Here is a 26,948-nt window from a genome sequence, read left to right on the forward strand (position 1 = left end):
GAGGGTCATTTTCCCAAAAGTCCCAAGAAATCCCCTTGGAGATTTCCGCCCCAGCCCCCTAAAACATGAAAAATGCAGGTAAACACCGGAAATCAATTATCTCTGTAATCATCGATCGGAAACAGTTCTTTTATATGCCATTCGATTCGTTACATTATGGACTACAATATTAGTTATATTCATTTTTCCAATAAAATCAACAGTTTTCTTGATAGAATAAAATATATGTAAAAATTTAGGGGGTTTGTGATTTTGTTTTTGTGTTTTCTTCGATTAACATCGAAACAAGTGGTTTTAAAGGAAAATGAGCCAAATAATTAATGTAGCCACTGTCATTGCAAATCCATTGATGTATATTGTTATGTTTTTGCGATTCGATTTGACGCTGTGGAAGGGGAAACAGTCGACGCGGAACAGCGCAGCTGGCTGTCTTAGCCATAGTAAACAGCAAACTGGAAATCAATTATCTCTGTAACCCTTAATCGGAAAAAAATCTATCCTATGTCATTCGATTCGTTACATTATGGACTAAAATATCAGTCGTATTCATTTCCTCAATAAATCGAACAGTTTCCTTGATGAAATTATATATATGTAAAAATGTAGGGGTTTTTCGATTTGATTTTTGTTTTCTCCGATTAATTTTGAAGCGAATAATCTAAAGGAAATTAGACAAATAATATTAATGTAGCCACATTCATTGCGAATCCATTGATGTATTGATTATTTATTAGCGATTCGATTTGACGCTTTGGAAGGGGAAACAGTCGACGCGGTACGGCGTGGCTGACTCTCTTCACCATAGTAAACAGTAAAATACAGTAGTATGCCTACTGCTTTCTAAGTTGCATCATATGGCGCTCGAAACAATCAATTTTGTCTTTTGTTTTGACATGCGATGAAACTAATTTTTCACATTTTAATTATCTAAATTCTCTAAAATCATTTTGTTGTTATATATGTGCTTAATCATGCGTTATATGACAGACAAAGATATTGTTTGCAACCGATAAAATATTCATACTATTACATAATATAGGTAATACATATTTAAAATGTGTGTATGATCATAATTCTATGCTAAAATTTATCATAAGTTATGAATGTCAAAAACTGAGATAAATCATAGATTACAATAGTGTTAACAGTGGCAATTTCCTGAAAAATCATAGCGTGAAGTGTTTGCTGTTTTCTACAGTTAATATTCTCCAAGCCAGGTTGATAATATACCTTCAGTTGAGCCAAATATATATGACGGCTGAGGCATAGAAAAATTTATACATTGGGCTTGTTGAGTTGAATCTTTCTATGATTCTCTCTGTAAAGTAGCTTATCTTCCGTTCTTACTAGTTGAATCTACATTATTTAGACAGTCCAATATGAAAATTCAGTAGATTCTAAAGATGAAAGCCATGCAAACATACAAATTAAGGAAGAGTAAGCATGCATAAAAGGTAGGAAAATCATTAAAGTTTTTCACATTATTAACCACAAAATACCCTACCGTATAAGATTAATTGAAAGATGATTCATCATATTCTATTACTTTTGTTAACATATCAATTTTTCACATCCACTCGCATCTTGTCATCCATTACACAAGGTTGGCAGAAGCTTTTCTTTATGTCGATTAATGTTGATTGAAATTGATTTTGATTAGGGCACCAAAAGAATAGATCATTTTCTATTTGAAGTATTCAAATTAAATCTATTGAACATGATTTCTTATGACTTAGCATTCACAGATTTAGTTGGGTGAAGCTATTTGAAAAATGTACCTGATTATCAATTTCATGGTTTTTATTCCATTCTAGTTTATTGTGATCATTGAAGGGTTGAAGTGATGAGTTAGTTCAAGTGAATTCTAGTGCACAAGTGTATTGTGCTTATAATGGGCTCTTCTTTATTTTCTATCTATGCTTTGCTCCAGTAGAGAAAATTTAAAATGTTGGTTTTACATTTTATAAGCTTTATAAATAATATAAATTAACGGTAATATAAATTCGATAAATCCAGTATTAAATTAATCGATGTTGATTTCCATTGTATCGCTTTATATCAATGTTACTTGCACTGTTTGCAATTCACACTATTCTCTCAAGAATTAGTTTTTTATGAATTTCATGATCTGAAAAATGAAATTCAAATGTTATTTGGATGACTTTCACATATTCCACTGGTTTTTTTACAATAATTGTTACGTTGAAGAGTGAGGCAATTCAATCCATTTGGAAGTAAAAGAAAATCACAGTGCGATTTGAACAGTGGATAGTAACTTTGAAATTCAGTTGCTCAATTGATTTCGGCTTGATACTATCATTTGTAATTATAGTTGATCAGAAATATGCATTGTATATAATGTTTATATTTCAGTTTGACTTATCTTCTATCACAGTCTCGCTTTCATTCATAAACATGATAATCCTAAATACGTTAATTAGTTTAAAATGTAGCTCATCTTACGTCGAACAATGTACAATACAAACAATTTTAATTAAATTACTATTATGATGATCATTGGAATTTCTGCCTGTGATTGAGAAAAATTTATTTAATGAGCCTTGAAATTCGTACCTAGAAAAAGTTGCATTAGTACTAGAAATTTTGTTATGGGTACTATATGGTTATGGTACTATATTTTGTTATGGTATTATTTATTATGGGTACTGTACATTGATTTTTGTGATTATAGAGATCAACTACTTTATTCTGAATAAGGATAAGGATAAATAGGGAAATTGTGAGTTGGGGATAACATCCATAGTTACATATCATCAATTTGAAAGCTCTGATAATAATGATTTGAACGGAACTGCGATTCTGGCTTGGTATTGCCTCTCCATGTTCAGTGAGAATAGAAAGCTTCAGAGTGATTCGTTCTCACTATATGTGATAATATTGGTAATATTTGGTAACACTTGTTAATATTTGAACCGAATGTGCAACAAATTAATCTACTTTCAGCTTGAGAATTTTCAACTTATCAGGAGTACAGTGTTATCATATAATATCTCAGGTAGGCCCACCCTTTTATTTTTTTGTTCACGTGATCTGATGATATTCATTCCATTATCAAGTGTTTAAATTATAAAGAGTGATGAAACAAGATAAAACACAAGAAAAGCTATGAAAAGAAATTTTGAATCTTCATTTTTCACAAAATAAGGATAAGATGAAGGAGTCGGACACATAATAGATCATGAAACTTCGTTAAACAACATCAATACAGTATCTGAAACTAGAGTTATCAAATTGTGTTACCTCTGACTCGTATGGAGAAGGCACACTTCAAATTAATATAATAAATTCTGTGAGCAAACAACGAAATCCTGATTTTCATTATGAGCATGGTTAAAACAAGAAACTTGTATTATTTTTTTAGAGTATTGAAAAGTGAAAATCTATATACAGCGCATGTCAAAACAATAGACAAAATTAATTGTTTCGAGCGCCATAGTGTAAATGAGATGCAATGTAGACAGCAGTATTATTCCGTTTACTATGGTGAAGGGAGTCAGCAGCGTCGGCTGTTTCCCCTTCCACAGCGTCAACTTGAATCGCAAATACATAACAATATACATCAATGGATTCTCAATGAATATGGCTACACTAATTATTCGTCACATTCTTCTTTAAAATTACTTGCTTCGAAGTTAATCGGAGAAAACAAAAAAATCAAATCGAAAAGCCCCTAAATTTTTACATTATATTATTTTATCAAGGAAACTGTTCGATTTATTGACGAAATGAATGCGACTTATATTGTAGTCCTTAATTCAACGAATCGAATGACATATTATAGATTTTTATCCGATTAATGGTTACAGAGATAATTGATTACCAGTTTGCTGTTTACTATGGCTAAGAGAGTCAGCCGGGCTGTTCCGCGTCGACTGTTTCCCCTTCCACGGCGTCAAATCGAATCGCAAATACAGAAAAATATACATCAGTGGATTTGCAATGAGAGTGACTACATTAATTATTCGACTCATTTTTCTTTAAAACTACTTGCTTTGAAGTTAATCGAAGAAAACAAAAAAATTCAATCGCAAACCCCCTAAATTTTTACATATATATTATTTTATCAAGAAAACTCTTAATTTTATTGAAAAAATGAATAGAACTAATATTGTAGTCCATAATGTAACGAATCGAATGACATATAATAGAACTGTTTCCGATCAATGGGTACAGAGATAATTGATTTTCCGTGATTACCTGCATTTTTCAACTTTGAGGGGGGCTAGGGGGGAAAGCTCCAAGGGGATTTCTTGGGACTTTTGGGAGAATGACCCTCTGGGAGGGTTCTATCGATGGTAAAAGATTCAGCTTTTATTTAATTTTCGGATTGAAAAAACCTTTGACTGGGCTAATAACAGTAAAAGTTGCGACATAAACGCCCTATACCATGGGATATCTACTTACGCTATTGTTTCTCTATGGTAGTATAGACAAAATAATATATCAAATCAATAATTATTATCTTATGGCTGAATATTACAACTTCTTACAGCTGTAATAAGTTCTAAATAGTGTGTTTGTCTTTTTGGTCTCAAAATTTTATAGTTTTTTCAAAGTTTGGAATTTTCTAATTAATTGTGATTGATTTAATCATAGAGAAACAATAGCTTAAGTAGATATCCCATGGTACAGGGCGTTTATGTCGCAACTTTTACTGTTATCTCAAGCCTATAGTTCATGTAATTCTTTCCCGTGAAGCTGTGTGACAATGGTAGTCTCTCATATTGTGCCGTTCATACACTCTCACCCCAACAAAACAGTAAAAATCTACAATAATCGATAGTAATCGGCTTGAGATAACAGTAAAAGTTGTGACATAAACGCCCTATACCATGGCATATCTACTTACGCTATTGTTTCTCTATGATTTAATTTAGAAGTGTTTTTTAATTTCAAAATGATTTTTGTGTGTTTTGAATTGTAAATTGAATGTGTAATTGAAGAATGTTAAGTGACACATTCCTATAGTGAGGTCCATGTTATAATGACAGTATTTTTTCAACTTTGGTTCTGCTATCCTTGTCTATCATTCGACAAAGCCGGTGATACTATCCTTTTCTAGGCCCACAACGATGACAATTATGTTTTTGACAGTGTAGAAATATAATTAATTAATGGAGAGAATCGGCATCGCTATTCTCCTATCTTTATCCACTGCCATTATAAAGTGGACCTCACTATAGCTACATTTGGACTGTTGATGACCGAGCGAAGTGAGGTCTAAGATTCAAGTTGACGGTTTGGCATTTCTCTTAATGTTTATATGTTGCGCATTTACGGCGAAACGCGGTAATAGATTTTCATGAAATTTGACAGGTATGTTCCTTTTTTAATTGCGCGTCGACGTATATACAAGGTTTTTGGAAATTTTGCATTTCAAGGATAATATAAAAGGAAAAAGGAGCCACCTTCATACGCCAATATTAGAGTAAAAATCAGACTATAGAATTATTCATCATAAATCAGCTGACAAGTGATTACACAGATGTGTGGAGAAGCCAGTCTATTGCTGTATTTCCATAAGGTCTATAGTTTCAATCAAGTACTTGTGGATGAGAATACTGCGTGAGGTCTACTGTTCACAGAACTACTAGTTTAGAAGTATTTTTTAATTTAATTTTTGTGTGTTTTGAATTGTAAATTGAGTGTGTACAGAAGAATGTTGAAGTGACACATAACCTAGCTACATTTGAACTGTTGTATAGATTAGAATTGGAACCGTTTTGGGCTTATAAGCCTGTGGTAATTTTCTGTAAGTTGTGTAACTCTGAATGATTAAACTAGTAGTTCTGTGAACAGTAGACCTCACGCAGTATTCTCATCCACAAGTACCTGATTGAAACTATAGACCTTATGGAAATACAGCAATAGACTGGCTTCTCCACACATCTGTGTAATCACTTGTCAGCTGATTTATGATGAATAATTCTAGTCTGATTTTTACTCTAATATTGGCGTATGAAGGAGGCTCCTTTTTCCTTCTTTATTATCCTTGAAATGCAAAATTTCCAAAAACCTTGTATATACGTCGACGCGCAATTAAAAAAGGAACATGCCTGTCAAATTTCATGAAAATCTATTACCGCGTTTTGCCGTAAATGCGCAACATATAAACATTTAAACAAAGAGAAATGCCAAACAGTCAGCTTGAACCTTAGACCTCACTTCGCTTGGTCAATAAATAAAATAAATGAACATTAAAATATTTTCTCACCTCAACAGCTACACTGGTCACTATTACCCTCTCATTCTGCATCATTTTCCGACTATCATTCTCTCTCCTATCGTCCAGTTCCAGTTTCAATTCCCGTATCAAATTGGTCACATCAGAGTTCTCCGATACCAACAAATGATTTTCTGAGTTTTCAGCCAGGTGACTTCCCGAATTCTTCGTCACTTGATTGACCACCAGTTGACTCCCCGAATTGGTGGCTCCATAATTGTAACTACTCCACGAGAATCCTTGTGCATAATTCACACTATTTTTACTACCACCGATCTTAGAATTCAAATAATCACTAGATATAGGTTTCATATAGTCACTACTAGTATTCAAATATTCACTGGTATCCTCTGTTTCAGAACCTCTACTATTCATTACACCCTGTGCTTGCATCAGATAACTATTTGTCGTTCCTAGATTGACAGTTGACGCCGAACCACCCCCAAATTTAGCAGCATATTGACTATTTGCTCCCAAATTAGTTGTCATAGACGAATTATTCGCTCCTGAATTAGTTGCTGTTCCTCCAAATTTAGACACATATACACCATTATTGGTGGAAGATGTTGCCCCAAATTTGGACGAATTATTTGCCCCTGAATTAGTTGCTGTTCCCCCAAATTTAGACACATACACACCATTATTGGTGGAAGATGTTGCCCCAAATTTGGAGGCAGTTTGAGGAATATATTGATATTCATTACCTAAGTACCCCGTATTATCAGCTGGTCTATTTTGAGTCTGTATTTCTTGTGAGTTAGGTCTATAGTCACTTGAATATCCCGCACTTTCTCCAAGTTTAACTCTATAATCACTTGAATACACTGTATTCTCACCAACGTTGAGTCTATATTCACCAATTTTAGGCCTCACTGCATTAATATCACTGTTCTGGGAGGTATAGACACCTGGTTCAGTCGTATATGGACTTGTAACCCCAAACGCTGTGGTTGTCAGAGTACTGGAGTAACTAACTCTTTGTTGTTGATCCCAAAACGTAGGATTTGGATCACTAACCGAGGTATTGTTGAACATATTCCCATAGGTATATCCGTTGTTTGGTACCAGGTTACCCGGTTGTTGTATGAACGTTCTGGAATGTTTTATAGGGTAGCTCTGGTGATTGTACAGCTGATTATTATCTTGGTAGGTATGATAGGAGGGTTTTGGGACATCTTGATTGTTATCCGTGGACTGGTAGGTATGATAGGTAGGTTTTGGGACATCTTGATTATCTGTGGACTGGTAGGTATGATAGGAGGGTTTTGCGACATCTTGATTATCCGGGGACTGGTAGTTTTGATAGGTGGGTTTTGGGACATCTTGATTGTTATCCGTGGACTGGTAGGTATGATAGGTCGGTTTTGCGACATCTTGATTATCTGTGGACTGGTAGGTATGATAGGAGGGTTTTGGGACATCTTGATTGTTATCCGTGGACTGGTAGGTATGATAGGTCGGTTTTGGGACATCTCGATTATCCGTGGACTGGTAGTTTTGATAAGTCGGTTTTGCGACATCTTGATTATCCGGGGACTGGTAGTTTTGATAAGTCGGTTTTGGGACATCTCGATTATCCGGGGACTGGTAGTTTTGATAAGTCGGTTTTGGGACATCTTGATTATCTGGAGACTGGTAGGTATGATAGGAGGGTTTTGGGACTTTGCGATTATCTGTGGACTGGTAGTTTTGATAGGTCGGTTTTGGGACATCATTGTTAGGCTGCAGTACAGATGCCAGCTCAGCGATATCATTCAGAGTTTTCAGTTCCATATTGTCGAAAGGACTCGAATCGGATTCAAAATCTGAGATGTTGAAGTGTTGATTGCTCTTGATTGGGTTGAAATTGCTGATTGATTGAACGGGTACAGGGAGATTAACAGGTACAGGTGTCAACATATTATGTTCAGTAGCACACATTGGGTTCACATATGATGCTCCTTTGCTAGTTTTCGCACAAATCGGAACCACATACGATGCTCCTTCACTAATTTTCTCAGGTTCACTAATTTTCTTCAGGTTTTCAGTTTCTTGTGTTGGGGTACTGTCACTGTCTTGTCTAGTTTCTGTTTGTTTTGTATCTTCTGCTTTCTTCAGCTCCTCCAATCGTTTATTTTCGGCCTCTAATCGTTGTCGACGTTTCTCTTTGTTTGCCTCCTTCAGTTCTCGGAGCCTTGACATCTTCTCAGCAGTGCTTCTCTCCAAACGGAAGTCATACTGAAACCAGACGACACTAATTTAGTAGGTTGAAACCATAGAGAAAAGATAGTATGAGAAGATATGGCATGGTTTGTAGATTTAATTTAGAAGTGTTTTTTAATTTCAAAATGATTTTTGTGTGTTTTGAATTGTAAATTGAATGTGTAATTGAAGAATGTTAAGTGACACATTCCTATAGTGAGGTCCATGTTATAATGACAGTATTTTTTCAACTTTGGTTCTGCTATCCTTGTCTATCATTCGACAAAGCCGGTGATACTATCCTTTTCTAGCCCCACAACGATGACAATTATGTTTTTGACAGTGTAGAAATATAATTAATTAATGGAGAGAATCGGCATCGCTATTCTCCTATCTTTATCCACTGCCATTATAAAGTGGACCTCACTATAGCTACATTTGGACTGTTGATGACCGAGCGAAGTGAGGTCTAAGATTCAAGTTGACGGTTTGGCATTTCTCTTAATGTTTATATGTTGCGCATTTACGGCGAAACGCGGTAATAGATTTTCATGAAATTTGACAGGTATGTTCCTTTTTTAATTGCGCGTCGACGTATATACAAGGTTTTGGAAATTTTGCATTTCAAGATAATATACAAGGAAAAAGGAGCCACCTTCATACGCCAATATTAGAGTAAAAATCAGACTATAGAATTATTCATCATAAATCAGCTGACAAGTGATTACACAGATGTGTGGAGAAGCCAGTCTATTGCTGTATTTCCATAAGGTCTATAGTTTCAATCAAGTACTTGTGGATGAGAATACTGCGTGAGGTCTACTGTTCACAGAACTACTAGTTTAGAAGTATTTTTTAATTTAATTTTTGTGTGTTTTGAATTGTAAATTGAGTGTGTACAGAAGAATGTTGAAGTGACACATAACCTAGCTACATTTGAACTGTTGTATAGATTAGAATTGGAACCGTTTTGGGCTTATAAGCCTGTGGTAATTTTCTGTAAGTTGTGTAACTCTGAATGATTAACTAGTAGTTCTGTGAAGTAGACCTCACGCAGTATTCTCATCCACAAGTACCTGATTGAAACTATAGACCTTATGGAAATACAGCAATAGACTGGCTTCTCCACACATCTGTGTAATCACTTGTCAGCTGATTTATGATGAATATTCTAGTCTGATTTTTACTCTAATATTGGCGTATGAAGGAGGCTCCTTTTTCCTTCTTTATTATCCTTGAAATGCAAAATTTCCAAAAACCTTGTATATACGTCGACGCGCAATTAAAAAAGGAACATGCCTGTCAAATTTCATGAAAATCTATTACCGCGTTTTGCCGTAAATGCGCAACATATAAACATTTAAACAAAGAGAAATGCCAAACAGTCAGCTTGAACCTTAGACCTCACTTCGCTTGGTCAATAAATAAAATAAATGAACATTAAAATATTTTCTCACCTCAACAGCTACACTGGTCACTATTACCCTCTCATTCTGCATCATTTTCCGACTATCATTCTCTCTCCTATCGTCCAGTTCCAGTTTCAATTCCCGTATCAAATTGGTCACATCAGAGTTCTCCGATACCAACAAATGATTTTCTGAGTTTTCAGCCAGGTGACTTCCCGAATTCTTCGTCACTTGATTGACCACCAGTTGACTCCCCGAATTGGTGGCTCCATAATTGTAACTACTCCACGAGAATCCTTGTGCATAATTCACACTATTTTTACTACCACCGATCTTAGAATTCAAATAATCACTAGATCTAGGTTTCATATAGTCCTACTAGTATTCAATATTCACTGGTATCCTCTGTTTCAGAACCTCTACTATTCATTACACCCTGTGCTTGCATCAGATAACTATTTGTCGTTCCTAGATTGACAGTTGACGCAGAACCACCCCCAAATTTAGCAGCATATTGACTATTTGCTCCCAAATTAGTTGTCATTTCCCCAAATTTAGACGAATTATTTGCTCCTGAATTAGTTGCTGTTCCTCCAAATTTAGACACATATACACCATTATTGTGGAAGATGTTGCCCCAAATTTGGACGAATTATTTGCCCCTGAATTAGTTGCTGTTCCCCCAAATTTAGACACATACACACCATTATTGGTGGAAGATGTTGCCCCAAATTTGGAGGCAGTTTGAGGAATATATTGCTGGGCATATTCATTACCTAAGTACCCCGTATTATCAGCTGGTCTATTTTGAGCCTGTATTTATTGTGATACCTTAAAGAAAAGATAGCATGGGAAGATATGCCATGGTTTGTAGAATTCATTCAGAGTTTTGTATCAAATTATGGTCTTGAGTATCAAGTTGAGATGATACTGTATCATGTGAGTAGATACTGTATCATGTGGGTAGATACTGTATCATGTGTGGTGATACTGAATAATTTATTGTGATACCATAAAGAAAAGATATCAAGGGAAGATATGACATCGTTTGTAGAATTTATTCAAAGTTTAAAAGTTCAGTATAAAATTATTACTGTATCATGTGTGCTGTTCCTCCAAATTTAGACACATATACACCATTATTGGTGGAAGATGTTGCCCCAAATTTGGACGAATTATTTGCCCCTGAATTAGTTGCTGTTCCCCCAAATTTAGACACATACACACCATTATTGGTGGAAGATGTTGCCCCAAATTTGGAGGCAGTTTGAGGAATATATTGATATTCATTACCTAAGTACCCCGTATTATCAGCTGGTCTATTTTGAGCCTGTATTTCTTGTGAGTTAGGTCTATAGTCACTTGAATATCCCGCACTTTCTCCAAGTTTAACTCTATAATCACTTGAATACACTGTATTCTCACCAACGTTGAGTCTATATTCACCAATTTTAGGCCTCACTGCATTAATATCACTGTTCTGGGAGGTATAGACACCTGGTTCAGTCGTATATGGACTTGTACCCCAACGCTGTGGTTGTCAGAGTACTGGAGTAACTAACTCTTTGTTGTTGATCCCAAACGTAGGATTTGGATCACTAACCGAGGTATTGTTGAACATATTCCCATAGGTATATCCGTTGTTTGGTACCAGGTTACCCGTTGTTGTATGAACGTTCTGGAATGTTTATAGGGTAGCTCTGGTGATTGTACAGCTGATTATTATCTTGGTAGGTATGATAGGAGGGTTTTGGGACATCTTGATTGTTATCCGTGACTGGTAGGTATGATAGGTAGGTTTTGGGACATCTGATTATCTGTGGACTGGTAGGTATGATAGGTCGGTTTTGTGACATCTCGATTATCCGTGGACTGGTAGGTATGATAGGAGGGTTTTGGGACATCTTGATTGTTATCCGTGGACTGGTAGGTATGATAGGTCGGTTTTGCGACATCTTGATTATCTGTGGACTGGTAGGTATGATAGGAGGGTTTTGGGACATCTTGATTGTTATCCATGGACTGGTAGGTATGATAGGTCGGTTTTGTGACATCTCGATTATCCGTGGACTGGTAGTTTTGATAAGTCGGTTTTGCGACATCTTGATTATCCGGGGACTGGTAGTTTTGATAAGTCGGTTTTGGGACATCTCGATTATCCGGGGACTGGTAGTTTTGATAAGTCGGTTTTGGGACATCTTGATTATCTGGAGACTGGTAGGTATGATAGGAGGGTTTTGGGACTTTGCGATTATCTGTGGACTGGTAGTTTTGATAGGTCGGTTTTGGGACATCATTGTTAGGCTGCAGTACAGATGCCAGCTCAGCAATATCATTCAGAGTTTTCAGTTCCATATTGTCGAAAGGACTTGAATCAGATTCAAAATCTGAGATGTTGAAGTGTTGATTGCTCTTGATTGGGTTGAAATTGCTGATTGATTGAACGGGTACAGGGAGATTAACAGGTACAGGTGTCAACATATTATGTTCAGTAGCACACATTGGGTTCACATATGATGCTCCTTTGCTAGTTTTCGCACAAATCGGAACCACATACGATGCTCCTTCACTAATTTTCTCAGGTTCACTAATTTTCTTCAGGTTTTCAGTTTCTTGTGTTGGGGTACTGTCACTGTCTTGTCTAGTTTCTGTTTGTTTTGTATCTTCTGCTTTCTTCAGCTCCTCCAATCGTTTATTTTCGGCCTCTAATCGTTGTCGACGTTTCTCTTTGTTTGCCTCCTTCAGTTCTCGGAGCCTTGACATCTTCTCAGCAGTGCTTCTCTCCAAACGGAAGTCATACTGAAACCAGACGACACTAATTTAGTATGTTGAAACCATAGAGAAAAGATAGTATGAGAAGATATGGCATGGTTTGTAGAATTCATTCAGAGTTTTGTATCAAATTATGGTGTTGTGTATCAAGTTGAGATGATACTGTATCATGTGGGTAGATACTGTATCATGTGTGGTGATACTGAATAATTTATTGTGATACCATAAAGAAAAGATATCAAGGGAAGATATGACATCGTTTGTAGAATTTATTCAAAGTTTAAAAGTTCAGTATAAAATTATTACTGTATCATGTGTGGTGATACTGAATCCTTTATTGTGATACCATAAAGAAGAGATAGCATAAGAATATATGCCATAGTTTGTAGAATTCATTCAAAGTTGGGAAGTGCTGTATCGAATTATGGTGTTGTGTATCAAATTGAGATGATACTGTATCATGTGGGTAGATACTGTATCATGTGTGGTGATACTGTATCATGTGTGGTGATACTGTATCATGTGTGGTGATACTGAATCATTTATTGTGATACCATAAAGAAAAGATAGCAAGGGAAGATATGACATCGTTTGTAGAATTTATTCAAAGTTTAAAAGTTCAGTATAAAATTATTACTGTATCATGTGTGGTGATACTGAATCCTTTATTTTGATACCATAAAGAAGAGATAGCATAAGAATATATGCCATAGTTTGTAGAATTCATTCAAAGTTGGGAAGTGCTGTATCGAATTTTGGTGTTGTGTATCAAATTGAGATGATACTGTATCATGTGAGTGGATACTGTATCATGTGTGGTGATACTGAATCATTTATTGTGATATCATAAAGAAAAGATAGCAAGGGAAGATATGACATGGTTTGTAGAATTCATTCAAAGTTGGGAAGTGCTGTATCGAATTATGGTGTTGTGTATCAAGTTGAGATGATATTGTATCATGTGAGTTGATACTGTATCATGTGTGGTGATACTGAATCATTTATTGTGATATCATAAAGAAAAGATAGCAAGGGAAGATATGACATGGTTTGTAGAATTCATTCAAAGTTTAAAAGTTCAGTATAAAATTATGGTGTTGTGTATCAAGTTGAGATGATACTGTATCATGTGGGTAGATACTGTATCATGTTTGATAACACTGTATCATATAGCATGAGGTAATACTGAATAATTTATTGTGATACCATAGAGTAAAAATAGCATGAGAAGATATGGCATGATTTGCAGAATTCATTCAAAGTTTAGAAGTGCTGTATCGAATTATGGTGTCAGAAGGAGAAGCAGAAGCAGAAGCAGAAGCAGAAGAAGAGGAAGAAGAAGAAGAAGAAGAAGAAAGAAGAAGAAGAAGAAGAAGAAGAAGAGAAGAAGAAGAAGAGAAGAAGAAGAAGAAGAAGAAAGAAGAAGAAGAAGAAGAAGAAGAAGAAGAAGAAGAAGAAGAAGAAGAAGAAGAAGAGAAGAAGAAGAAGAAGAAGAAGAAGAAGAAGAAGAAGAAGAAGAAGAAGAAGAAGAAGAAGAAGAAGAAGAAGAAGAAGAAGAAGAAGAAGAAGAAGAAGAAGAAGAAGAACTGATTAATAATTACCTCTTCAAAATGCTCAATAGGCTGTCTATTAACTATTCCCAAAGGCAATGTAATTTTCTTGGGAGGCTTGTAAAGTTCACTGATTTTGACCGGTATCCCATCCATGTAAGAAGCTGCAACATAAATATCAAATATAATTAATAAAAAAATAAAGGGTACTACAAGATTTTTATATTATTTTTAATAAAAAAATAATAAATAAATAAAATAATAAATAATTTGAAATTTTCAGTTCAATATTATCATAAAAATTTTTATAGTTTTGCTTTTCAAATGTGATTTTGTGTTTGGAAATAGTTTACTTGATTTTAAAATTCACAAAATAGGATCTCAGGAAGTGATAGTGCAAATTTTTAGTGAGAAAAATGAAGAACCCAAGACATAACCTATGAACTTGAGTGTTGATAGGAAATGACATTGGGTAATAGGGCAAGGCAGAACATCCGAAAGGATCTCTCTGCCGATAAAAGCCATAAGAGTAAATAAATAAAAATAAATTTGTTAAAAAGTAGCCCAAGCGAGTGAAGTGTTTTTTCAAATACAATAAATTATTATTGAATACAAAATAAATCAACAAAAAATCTGGTGTGGCGCACTCACACAACATTCCTTGCCGTTATGAAAATTGATCACCAGACGCTAGTGTTCCCGCGAATCTCAAGTCTACTTATAAACAAATATCTGAGCCAGCTGGTGACAGGACAATAACGCTGGAGACATACAAGGTCTGCTATCTCTTCATAGTGAATCATTTAATAGAATCAACAGTTGCCAACAGTTTGCAATTGAAATAATAACATTTTCTCGAAATTCGTGCTTATTTTCAATTTTAGGTGGAAATGTTACTGAACATTTATTGTAGAGATTTTTATGCTTAATCTTTTCCACTCAAAATTTTTAGTTTTAATTTTATCTGAAGCCTGATAATTGGGAATCTAAAATCGAACTTTGCACAGATGGTGCGGAGCTCGTGAAATTTGTACAGATATGGGACTTGTGGCAGTTGATAGAGCTTATCGATGACTATTTTAGGTATGAATTTGATAAAAATCGTTGGAGCCGTTTCCGAGAAAATCACGAAAAACCCTGTTTTTGACAACATTTTCGCCATTTTAGCCGCCATCTTGAATTGCATTGGATCGAAATTGTTCGTGTCGGATACTTATAGTGTAAGGACCGTAAGTTCCAAATTTCAAGTCATTCCGTTAATTGGGAGATGAGATATCGCGTACACAGACGCACATACACTCATACACACACACACACACACACACACATACAGACCAATACCCAAAAACCACTTTTTTGCACTTAGGGGACCTTGAAACGTATAGAAATTTACAAATTGGGGTACCTTAATTTTTTTTGGAAAGCAATACTTTCCTTACCTATGGTAATAGGGCAAGGAAAGTAATAGCTGAATTAAATTGTGACTGTGATTTTATTAATGAACTGGCAGGTGACCCGTGCTCCAAAAGGATCTAATTAAAAGCTTGTCCTATTGAAATCTTGAATATTGAAAAATAGGCCTACAACCATCCTCAGTAAATCAAGAATCTGTTTGCATAATTTCAAGTGAATCAGTTGAGTAGTTGAGACATGATGATGCGTCATTTGTGAATTTCCTATCCCCTACGTGTAGACGCCAGTTCTTTACTTTATTATATTATAGATTAATGAATAATTAAAATGTAATCTTTATGGTTCTGGTAATCTACTCATTAAGAATAAGAATAAGATTATTCAATCATTAAGATTATAAAATCATTATGAGTGTTATTCAAACCTACTTCTTGCTATAAACCTGAATAAAGATTTGTATAAAATTATTGTATTATGTATCAAGCTCAGATGATACTGTATCATTTACAGCAAAATGCGGCAATAGGTTTTCATGAAATTTGATGATGTTGAGGCCATTTGAAATTGTATTCATTTGCTCATTGACTGCCAGATGGCCGGAGAGTTCTATAATTTTATAATATCCATTACTCATCAATTTAACGTTTGAGGCACTGGATAGTTTGCCATTCAGTGTGAATTTAGCTTTCGTACAGCTATGTACTCGCTTTCGAGGCTTTAAGATTCAGGAAATTCGTCCGGAATCTGCCTAAATATTTGTGTCGTTTAATATTATAGCAAATTCGGCCTATACATTTATTCGTGTATTGAATGAAAAAGACTAAGAAATTGTCAAAAAACCACTGATTTATTGATAATAAACCACTGATTTGTTTATCAGAGATTGACAATGGTGTAATAACCGAAACCGGTCTTTCTAATTATCAATAAATCAGTGGTTTTTTGACAATTTCTTAGTCTTTTTCATTCAATATGAATAATTACCACAATATCAACTTCTCAACTACACAAAAAGTTTATTCGTGTACATAAATTGTATTTTCGTTTTACGTGAGAAGTTACTCATGTTTCGTATTAGTGAAAAGTGAATGCTAGAACTCAATTTTTAGTTTTCTTTTTATCAATAGTCATGTCATAGTCTATATATATATAAAAGCGAAATGGCACTCACTCACTGACTGACTGACTGACTCACTCACTCACTCACTCGCAGAACTAAAAATCTACCCGACCAAAAACGTTCAAATTTGGTAGGTATGTTCAGTTGGCCCTTTAGAGGCGCACTAAGAAATCTTTTGGCAATATTTTAACTCTAACGGTTGTTTTTAAGGGTTTAAAGTTCGTCTTTTAACATGTATATTCTTCTTCTCCCAATCTCTTAATTATAATTGACATTTCCATATCATATGTTACTATAGAACTATAATCTAGATAGAGTACCTCTTCGAAACAGTTGTTAACTGGCAACTAAATTAATAATTTTGTCAGGTTGGCATTAAGTTGAGTTGACTTTGTTAGGTTGGCACCAAGTCGAAGATTGAATTGCATTTATCGCAGAAAAATTGATTGGGCACTGCTACTTCAATCCTGGGAATATTATATTACTGGCCGTCAGGCTCGCTTCGCTCGCCATATCCGTTTAGCCAGACGTTTAGTCTGGACCCCCGACTGGATTGTCCTAACATGTGATAAAATGCTCAAATGAAAAATGCAGGCGAGCGAAGCGAGCCTGCTGATCTCATTCTTGGACGATCCAGTCGGGGGTCCAGGTCCTGGCTAGACGGATATGGCGAGCGAAGCGAGCCTGACGGCTAGTGTTATATATATCCAGACAGTAAACTTCATCTCAGAACGGGAAAACAGCAAGGAACCAACTTTAATATTCGCATAATTTCATCTATCTTTTCCTCTCATCTATATCCTATCCAACTGTCCACCTTCTACCTCAAATATAAATAGGGAAACAATTCGATTCGCGACATGTTGGATTTGGGATTTGGTGAGTAGGCCTACATTTTCTGATTTACTATGTTCTTTGTATGTGGTTTTCCTGAATGGATATATTATTCAACTCGAAGATTTGATTAGTTTTCATACAGTCCACTTCAGAGCATTTGAAACTTGTAGTTCTGAAATATTCAAATTTGAAGAACCAGTATTCACGTACCAGACAGGTATGTTCCTTTTTGAATTTTGTGTCGACGTATATATAAGGTTTTTTGAAATTTTGCATTTCAAGGATAATATAAAAGGAAAAATAAGCCTCCTTCATACGCCAATATTAGAGTAAAAATCAGACTATAGAATTATTCATCATAAATCAGCTGTCAAGTGATTGCATGACATGACGCATGCAATTCAATATCTCAATGTAACCTGGCAAAAATCAGCAGCTGTGTCGACTATTAATTGCATGCCTCATTGAACGCAATTTTTATGCACTATTAAATGAACTATTGATTGCGTGCAATAACGCATGCAATTAATAACTAAAAGAAACATAGTATTGTCTCTCGACCTTTCTCTGCTTTGAACTAGGGCTGTCCTGTTGCCAGTATGTCTTGAAGGTGATTGATTAGCTTCTGATGTTCGCATTTTTGATACACCAACCCCAACAGCCATTAGCCGTTTTCACACCGATATCTCGCCGACACGACATACAGACAGGATTTACTCTGATGGACAGTATAAGAGGAGGCTGTGGTTCATAACTGCGCGAGGTCTACTGTTCACAGAACTACTAGTATTTGAGTATAACATAAGAGTATTAAATTAATGCATGTATCTGAATGTACAAGATTCCTTCTACTTTCTATTCTAACTTAGTCGCTTTTAATTGCTCTCCAATGGACACGTATAACGTCGGTCCCGGCTGCCTAATAACAGATGCTAAGATCGGATGAGACCTGAAAACTGTGACACCAGTTCTGAGCCACCCATGTCACTCGGTATTATTATTATTATTACTGCTCTGACACATTTAATACATGCGTTATTAAAACACTCTGATTTACCTTCCCTGATACTAGTAGTTCTGTGAACAGTAGACCTCACGCAGTATTCTCATCATCCACAAGTACCTGATTGAAACTATAGACCTTATGGAAATACAGCAATAGACTGGCTTCTCCACACATCTGTGTAATCACTTGTCAGCTGATTTATGATGAATAATTCTATAGTCTGATTTTTACTCTAATATTGGCGTATGAAGAAGGCTCCTTTTTCCTTTTATATTACCTATCCTTGAAATGCAAAATTTCCAAAAAACCTTGTATATACGTCGACGCGCAATTTAAAAAGAAACATACCTGTCAAATTTCATGAAAATCTATTACCGCGTTTCGCCGTAAATGCGCAACATATAAACATTTAAACATTAAGAGAAATGCCAAACCGTCAACTTGAATCTTAGACATCACTTCGCTCGGTCAATAATCTACCAACGATGCTCCACTACAGTGAGGTCCACGTTATAATGGCAGTGTAGAAAGATAGGAGAACAACGTTGCAGAACCTCTGTTTTGTCAAAGCCTTCTATAGACGGTAGCTGATACAGGTCTATTGATGTAATATTAACTGTTCATTCTCGTTTAAATTTCCAATTATATTTTATTATGCAAGAAATTATATTTTCAATAACTTCATTATTAAGATGATGTTAATTAATTATTAATTCTACATTGTTGGAAGACGATCTGGCAACAAAGCAAAGCGAGAAAGAGATAGAGCTATCAGCTTTGTTGAATGATAGACAAGGATAGCAATACTATTGCCAATCAAACACTGTCATTATAACGTGGACCACACTATATATTTTATCACTTATAGAATAATTATGAATAAATAGATAAATGTATTTGTATGTTACTTACATTGTTTATCAGGCTCAATCCTGCTGTGATACATTTTTGATGTTGTGAAGATATTTACAGCATCTGGAAAAATAAAAAATATATACAATCATATCAATTCAATTTTAGTATCATAACGGTTCTTTTTTATCAACACAGCTGTACAATATCCTAGAGAAAAGATAGCATAAGAATAAATATCAGGGGACCGAGCTTTGCTCTGGAGTGTAAAAGCATAGCAAATTTGTAACGAAAGATTGAATTTATAGCTTATATTTATTTATTCATTTTCTCAGTCGTACAATTATTTTTACAGTTATATGAGGAGGCACAACAGGCTTGTGCCCAAAACTGTCCCTTTTCAAATCTATACTACAGTCCAAATCAAAATATAGGTTAAGCTACTATCACTCATCAAAATAACAATTTATTCACTCTTCAAAAAACAAATACATCATCAATTACAAATAGGTATACCTACTATGAATTCGATTTAGAATGATATACTATGTTTGTTACAATATTTGTTAATATACTAATATCAGGGAACCGAGCTTCGCGCTGGAGTACAGAAGCATAAAAAAATTATTTCGAAAGAAGAAATTAAACTAACATTCATACAGAAATGTTTTATCTAATATCAATAAATTGAGATTAATTCCCAGAGGAATGCAAAAATTTCCCTCACAAAGGCCCAGTTGAACAAAAGCCGGATAAATTTTAATCCTGATTAACTTCACGTCAATCAAATCAGAGAAGACCATTTCAAAAAGATAGATCTACTGGAATTAATCAGGATTGAAAATAACCCGGCTTTTTTGCAACCGGTACTAAGTACCTGATTGATTACAAAAGTTCAACAGCTGATTCATAATTTTGACACAGTCCCACACACATGAACTCGCTCACTCACTTCCATCATCAACAGACGACGAAATATTATCAGCTGTTTTTCCAAAGATGAATAATAATTATCCTTTTAATGTCCTTCAGCGAGTTTTCCCAGGAATGAGACCTAGTGCGATCGAATCTTCATATCATAAACCTACTTTGTTCCAAATTTCGAGAGAATCATTAGAGCCGTTTTCGAGATCCGGTCACATACAGATATATAAACAGAAATAGCTCGTTTAATAGTAGCTTATAGGATATGCCATGTTAAAGGACGTTATGTTGCAAATTTCAGATATTTTATAACCTCATTATAAATTTATTGTAGTGAGCATGAGTTTGAATAAATAATGTAATATTTAGGTGAGATTAGGTCGTAAATCTAGGTCCAGTGCTGTGAAACCTGTCATCAAATTTTCGGTTGGAATCGAATTAGTATGTTATTTTAATCATAAAAATTAAACGGCGGTCACTATTGTTTTTAAAATAATAGAAGTTCAAAGTAGCACAATTTTGCATGTATTTAACTTTTCCATGTCAGCCATGTTGATTTTAAACTATTGATAGGTCGATACAGTACTTATTGATGTACTGATCTGATCCCTAGTACCTTCCAGCATATTATTATTGCCGTTTAAAAGCAAAAACCAAACCTATATTTTTACCTTTCAAACATTAACCTCTAACCAGCGTGATAATAGGTCCAGAGGTCTGCGTAATTAGAGGTGTGTAAAAAATCTTGAACAAAGTAAGGTTAGTAAAACCAAATTATTATATATTTTTTAATATGTGAAGAGTGGCCGCCGTTAAATTTTTGTAATCAAAATAGCATACTAAATCGATCCCAACCAAAAATTTGATAACAGGTATAATAGCACAGGAGCTAGACTTTGGCCAAAATTAGAGACAATGCGGATATATGCATCCAACTGGATAGAATACAGTTTCAAACAATTGTGTACCGCTGGTGCTGGAGTTACATAATAAGAGCATTGACATTGTCTACATTTTCAGGTAGATAAGCAAGAAATTAAATCTTTAACGGTAGACATGATACACTAAAACTTTCAAAGAATAAAAATGGACATGATATAAAATAAACGGAAGTGTAGAGTACCGTATGCGTAGAAAACTAATTAAGGAACAATATGTTTTACTGCAATAAAAATTAGTAACAAGATCGCCAATTTAACACAAGCCATTTTGCAATTAGTTTGACTGCTTTTAAATAAATCCAGATAAAAATATAGACTTTGATACTGAATTTGAGCACATAGGTTAAGTCAAGGAAATGCTTCAGAAACAAATTTAACAGAATAAGCTACCTTACCTATGATCTTTTAGTTGTTATAACACAGACAGGAAGATCCCCATGATATTTCAAAGAAAACTGTGATGTACAAAGCGTTCAAAACACTAAAACATAATTAATTTATGGATAGAATTGATAAAATACTCATAACTTCTTGCAGAATGACAAATTCGATTTTGTAAAACAAAGATCAGCTGTTGTATTTCCGTGTTTGAACAGCTGATAACTTGATACTTTTGAAATCAAACAAAATATTATTTCATTTATTATGTTGAATCATTTTATTGGAGATTGGAATATTTTATTATTATATTTATGGATGGATTTTTCTAATATCGATTAAATGTTGTGTTATTTTATTTTTTTGGACCTGTCATTCGATTCAAAATTAGTCCTTTTTCTGTTCGATAAGGAAGGCAGTGGACTACAGCCGGAGTTCTGTCGTATTTTCAGTGAAGTAGTAAATATGGCCGAAAACGATTCGGAGGGTCATACAAGAGATTATGAAAGGAATAATATGATTCCTTCAGGACCACGCACAGTAACAATTACAAAATCAGAAACAGGATTTGGTTTCAATGTTCGCGGCCAGGTTAGTGAAGGAGGTCAATTGCGAAGCATAAATGGAGAACTCTATGCTCCATTACAACATGTTAGTGCAGTTTTGGATGGTGGAGCTGCAGAAAAAGCTGGGGTCAAAAAAGGAGACAGAATTTTGGAAGTGTAAGTAATTAAAATACATTCAAACACCAATTTATCCATCCATAAATCACAAATTTACCAGTTGTATCACATATTTAAACATTATAAAACATCACATACGGTATCACTAAAACCATAGGAAGAAGATTACACAAATAAAATTTGCTATGGTATAGGGCGTTTATGTTGCAAATTCCACTGTTATTTCAAGCCGATATTCCTAGTAGTTGTTTTGATGAAGCTATGTGACGCTGGTAGTCTCTCAAACTGTGCCGTTCTTACACTCTTACGCTCCCAACAAAACACTATCCGGCCTAATAGACAGTAATCTAAGAAGAAATTTGCAACATAAACGACCTGTACTATGAGATACCTTCCTATGCTAGAACCCAGAGTGACATCAAGTTAGCATCTGATAAACACTGGTGTATTATCTATCCTTGTCTGTCATTAGACAAAGCAGATAACACTATCATTTTCCAACTACGAACCATTGCTAAATTGTTTTTGAGATTGAATATTTTGTTTAATAATATTCCTACATTGATGAAAAACAATCTGGTAACGTTGAAAAGCTAGAAAATGATAGCGCTATCAGCTTTGTTGAAAGATAGACAAGGATAGCAACACCAATGTCAATCAAACACTGCCATTATAACGTGGACAGATGAATATTACAAACCAATTTTAAGCAGAGGCAGACTTTGAAACGAGAATTCTACTATAAGTACATTGTACCCAGAATTTGTCAAATAATAGACAAGCATAGCAACACCAATGTCAATCAAATACTGCTATCATAACATGTACCTAAAGATGAGTATTACAAACCAATTTTATTAAGCAGACTTTGATGCTGTGTATTCTAATTTATGTGCATTGTACCCAGAAATCTTACTACCAAGTCATTTATTTACCACATTAGGCTCATTATCTTGTGCACATATTATATATATATATATATTATTATAATATAATAATATATATATATATATAATATATATATATATAATATATATATATATATATATATATATATAATATGTGCACAAGATAATGAGCCTTATCAGAGACATTGAACCTATGCATTCAACAATAACAAGACAGTGACAGATAAATCATAATATTTAATTATCAAATAGTAAATTTGTCGAATAATTTCAAGATAATTCACATACAGTAGTCAACAGTAATCGGAGGATAAATTTTCTATATAACGAGTATTGTAATATCAAGTTGAGATGATACTGTATCATATTGTGTTAATACTGTATCATTTAATATTGAATTAGTAGACTATAACGACCCTAGTGTACAGCCTTATTGTATCACATATTTAAACATTATAAAACATCACATACGGTATCACTAAAACTATAGGAAGAAGATTGCACAAATAAAATTTGCTATGTTATAGGGTGTTTATGTTGCAAATTCCACTGTTATTTCAAGCCGATATTCCTAGTAGTTGTTTTGATGAAGCTATGTGACGCTGGTAGTCTCTCAAACTGTGCCGTTCTTACACTCTTACGCTCCCAACAAAACACTATCCGGCCTAATAGACAGTAATCTAAGAAGAAATTTGCAACATAAACGACCTGTACTATGAGATATGCTTCCTATGCTTAAACCCAGAGTGACATCAAGTTAGCATCTGATAAACACTGGTGTATTAGCCTATCCTTGTCTGTCATTAGACAAAGCAGATAACACTATCATTTTCCAACTACGAACCATTGCTAAATTGTTTTTTCCTACAGTTACGTTGGAAAGTGGCCATTGCTGCACTGATTACAGAACGCAAAGAATCACCTTTTCTAGTGCGGGAAAAATTTTTTTGCACTCCAGATTTGCAACATGGCAACGCAAAATACTTAGTAGGTTATATGGAGCAACAGTGCAGCAAAATCAAAATGAAGTTGGTAACAGTGACTGCTGTGGCTGCTATAGTGAGCAGAGGTGCAACCAAGCACAATGCGCTAATTATTATTCATTATATATTATAACCAACGACAACGAGGACTTTAGGATTTTAGGATTGAGGTTTTTATCAACAATAAAATTACACAGAAAAACATTTTATGGATTTCAGGCAATTTTACCCATAATTACCCACTTTTCATATTCAATGGTAACTGTAGGAAAAACTTAATGTGAAATACGTGCGCAAAGTTCCTCTGCTGCACTCAAGAAACTCAAGAAAGTAAACGTTTCTTTCGGTGCAGCAAACTGTCACTTTGCGCACTAGTTGCACAAATAACTATTGAGATTGAATACTTTGTTTAATAATATTCCTACATTGATGAAAAACAATCTGGTAACGTTGAAAAGCTAGAAAATGATAGCGCTATCAGCTTTGTCGAAAGATAGACAAGGATAGCAACACCAATGTCAATCAAACACTGCCATTATAACGTGGACAGATGAATATTACAAACCAATTTTAAGCAGATGCAGACTTTGAAACGAGAATTCTACTATAAGTACATTGTACCCAGAATTTGTCAAATAATAGACAAGCATAGCAACACCAATGTCAATCAAATACTGCTATTATGACATGTACAGATGAGTAGCCTATTACAAACCAATTTTATTAAGCAGACTTTGATGCTGTGTATTCTAATTTATGTGCATTGTACCCAGAAATCTTACTACCAAGTCATTTATTTACCACATTAGGCTCATTATCTTGTGCACATATTATATATATATATATATATATAATATATATATATATTATATATATATATATATATAATATATATATATATAATATATATATATATATATATATTATATATATATATATATATATATATATATATATATAATATGTGCACAAGATAATGAGCCTTATCAGAGACATTGAACCTATGCATTCAACAATAACAAGACAGTGACAGATAAATCATAATATTTAATTATCAAATAGTAAATTTGTCGAATAATTTCAAGATAATTCACATACAGTAGTCAACAGTAATCGGAGGAGAAATTTTCTATATAACGAGTATTGTAATATCAAGTTGAGATGATACTGTATCATATTGTGTTGATACTGTATCATTTAATATTGAATTAGTAGACTATAACGACCCTAGTGTACAGCCTTATTGTCTCATATAGTTTGTAACATCACAGAGATAAGATAGCATAAGAAGATATGCCATGATAAAGGGCCGTTGTGTTGCAAATTTCTTCTCCTATTACTGTCGACTACTGTCTATTATTGGTGTGTTGTTGGGAGTGTAAGAAGGGCACAGTATGAGAGACTACCAGCGTCACATAGCTTCACCAAAAACAACTACTAGGACTATCGGCTTCAGTTAACACTCACATTTGCATCATAACGGTCTTTTATCATGGCATATCACCATAAATGATACAGTATCAACACAATATAATACAGTATAATCTCAACTGGATATTACAATACTCGTTATATAGAAAATTTCTTCTCCGATTACTGTTGACTACTGTGTATTATTAGTGTGTTGTTGGGAGTGTAAGAGTGTAAGAAGGGCACAGTATGAGAGACTACCAGCGTCACATAGCTTCACCAAAAACAACTACTAGGACTATCGGCTTCAGTTAACACTCACATTTGCAACATAGACACCCTATACACTGTCTATTATTAGTGTGTTGTTGGGAGTGTAAGAGTGTAAGAAGGGCACAGTATGAGAGACTACCAGCGTCACATAGCTTCACCAAAAACAACTACTAGGACTATCGGCTTCAGTTAACACTCACATTTGCATCATAACGGTCTTTTATCATGGCATATCACCATAAATGATACAGTATCAACACAATATGATACAGTATCATCTCAACTCGATACACAACACCATAATTAGATACAAAACTTCCAGTATGAGAGACTATCAGCGTCACATAGCTTCACCAAAAACAACTACTAGGACTATCGGCTTCAGTTAACACTCATATTTGCTACATAACGAACGGTCCTTTATCATGGCATATCTTCGTATGCTATCTTTTCTATATGGGTTGTGAGTTTTTGCTATAATTTTAGAAAACCTTGAAAACTTTGATGTTATTTTGAATCAAGTACAAGTTAGACCTATTTTATAGGAAAGTGAAAACATAAACTATTACCATTTTAAAAAACATCAATCAAAATTCGGGTAGAAGATAGTTTTGTACACATCGTGTGTCCCTCTTCAATCATAGTTTTGTACACATCGTGTGTCCCTCTTCAATCATATAATATTGTTGTTTTATATTTTTCCTACAGTTACGTTGAAAAGTGGCCATTGCTGCACTGATTACAGAACGCAAAGAATCACTTTTCCGCTCTAGTGCGGGAAAAATTTTTCTGCACTCCAGATTTGCAACATGGCAACGCAAAATACTTAGTAGGTTATATGGAGCAACAGTGCAGCAAAATCGAAATGAAGTTGGTAACAGTGACTGCTGTGGCTGCTATAGTGAGCAGAGGTGCAACCAAGCACAACGCGCTAATTATTATTCATTATATATTATAACCAAGGACAACGAGGACTTTAGGATTTTAGGATTAAGGTTTTTATCAATAATAAAATTACACAGAAAAACATTTGATGGATTTCAGGCAATTTTACCCATAATTAC

At 34.5% G+C, this 26,948-nt stretch overlaps 3 protein-coding genes across 3 annotated transcripts in view; 1 reads left to right on the forward strand and 2 right to left on the reverse strand.

The window, feature by feature from the left end:
- Window positions 1-6,143: 6,143 nt before the first annotated feature.
- On the reverse strand, window positions 6,144-8,458 carry LOC120353173. Its single transcript, XM_039435977.1, has one exon. The coding sequence runs from the start codon at window positions 8,423-8,425 to the stop codon at window positions 6,176-6,178; it is 2,250 nt and encodes a 749-aa protein (XP_039291911.1). The 5' UTR covers window positions 8,426-8,458; the 3' UTR covers window positions 6,144-6,175.
- A 2,706-nt stretch (window positions 8,459-11,164) lies between these two features.
- On the reverse strand, window positions 11,165-21,803 carry LOC111055458. Its single transcript, XM_039435978.1, has 4 exons — window positions 21,645-21,803; window positions 19,445-19,507; window positions 14,208-14,320; window positions 11,165-12,633 (listed from the first exon to the last, which is right to left on the reverse strand). Exons 2-4 carry the CDS (start codon window positions 19,476-19,478, stop codon window positions 11,602-11,604), a joined length of 1,179 nt encoding a protein of 392 aa, XP_039291912.1. The 5' UTR covers window positions 19,479-19,507; window positions 21,645-21,803; the 3' UTR covers window positions 11,165-11,601.
- A 263-nt stretch (window positions 21,804-22,066) lies between these two features.
- Window positions 22,067-26,948, forward strand: part of LOC111062157 (sorting nexin-27) — a 42,431-nt gene continuing 37,549 nt past the window's right edge. Inside the window, 1 exon segment of the mRNA XM_039435979.1 lies at window positions 22,067-22,349. Coding sequence (XP_039291913.1) covers window positions 22,093-22,349 — 257 coding nt within the window. The 5' untranslated portion in view covers window positions 22,067-22,092.

Source organism: Nilaparvata lugens, chromosome 9 (assembly GCF_014356525.2).
Source record: "Nilaparvata lugens isolate BPH chromosome 9, ASM1435652v1, whole genome shotgun sequence".
NCBI classification, from domain to species: domain Eukaryota; kingdom Metazoa; phylum Arthropoda; class Insecta; order Hemiptera; family Delphacidae; genus Nilaparvata; species Nilaparvata lugens.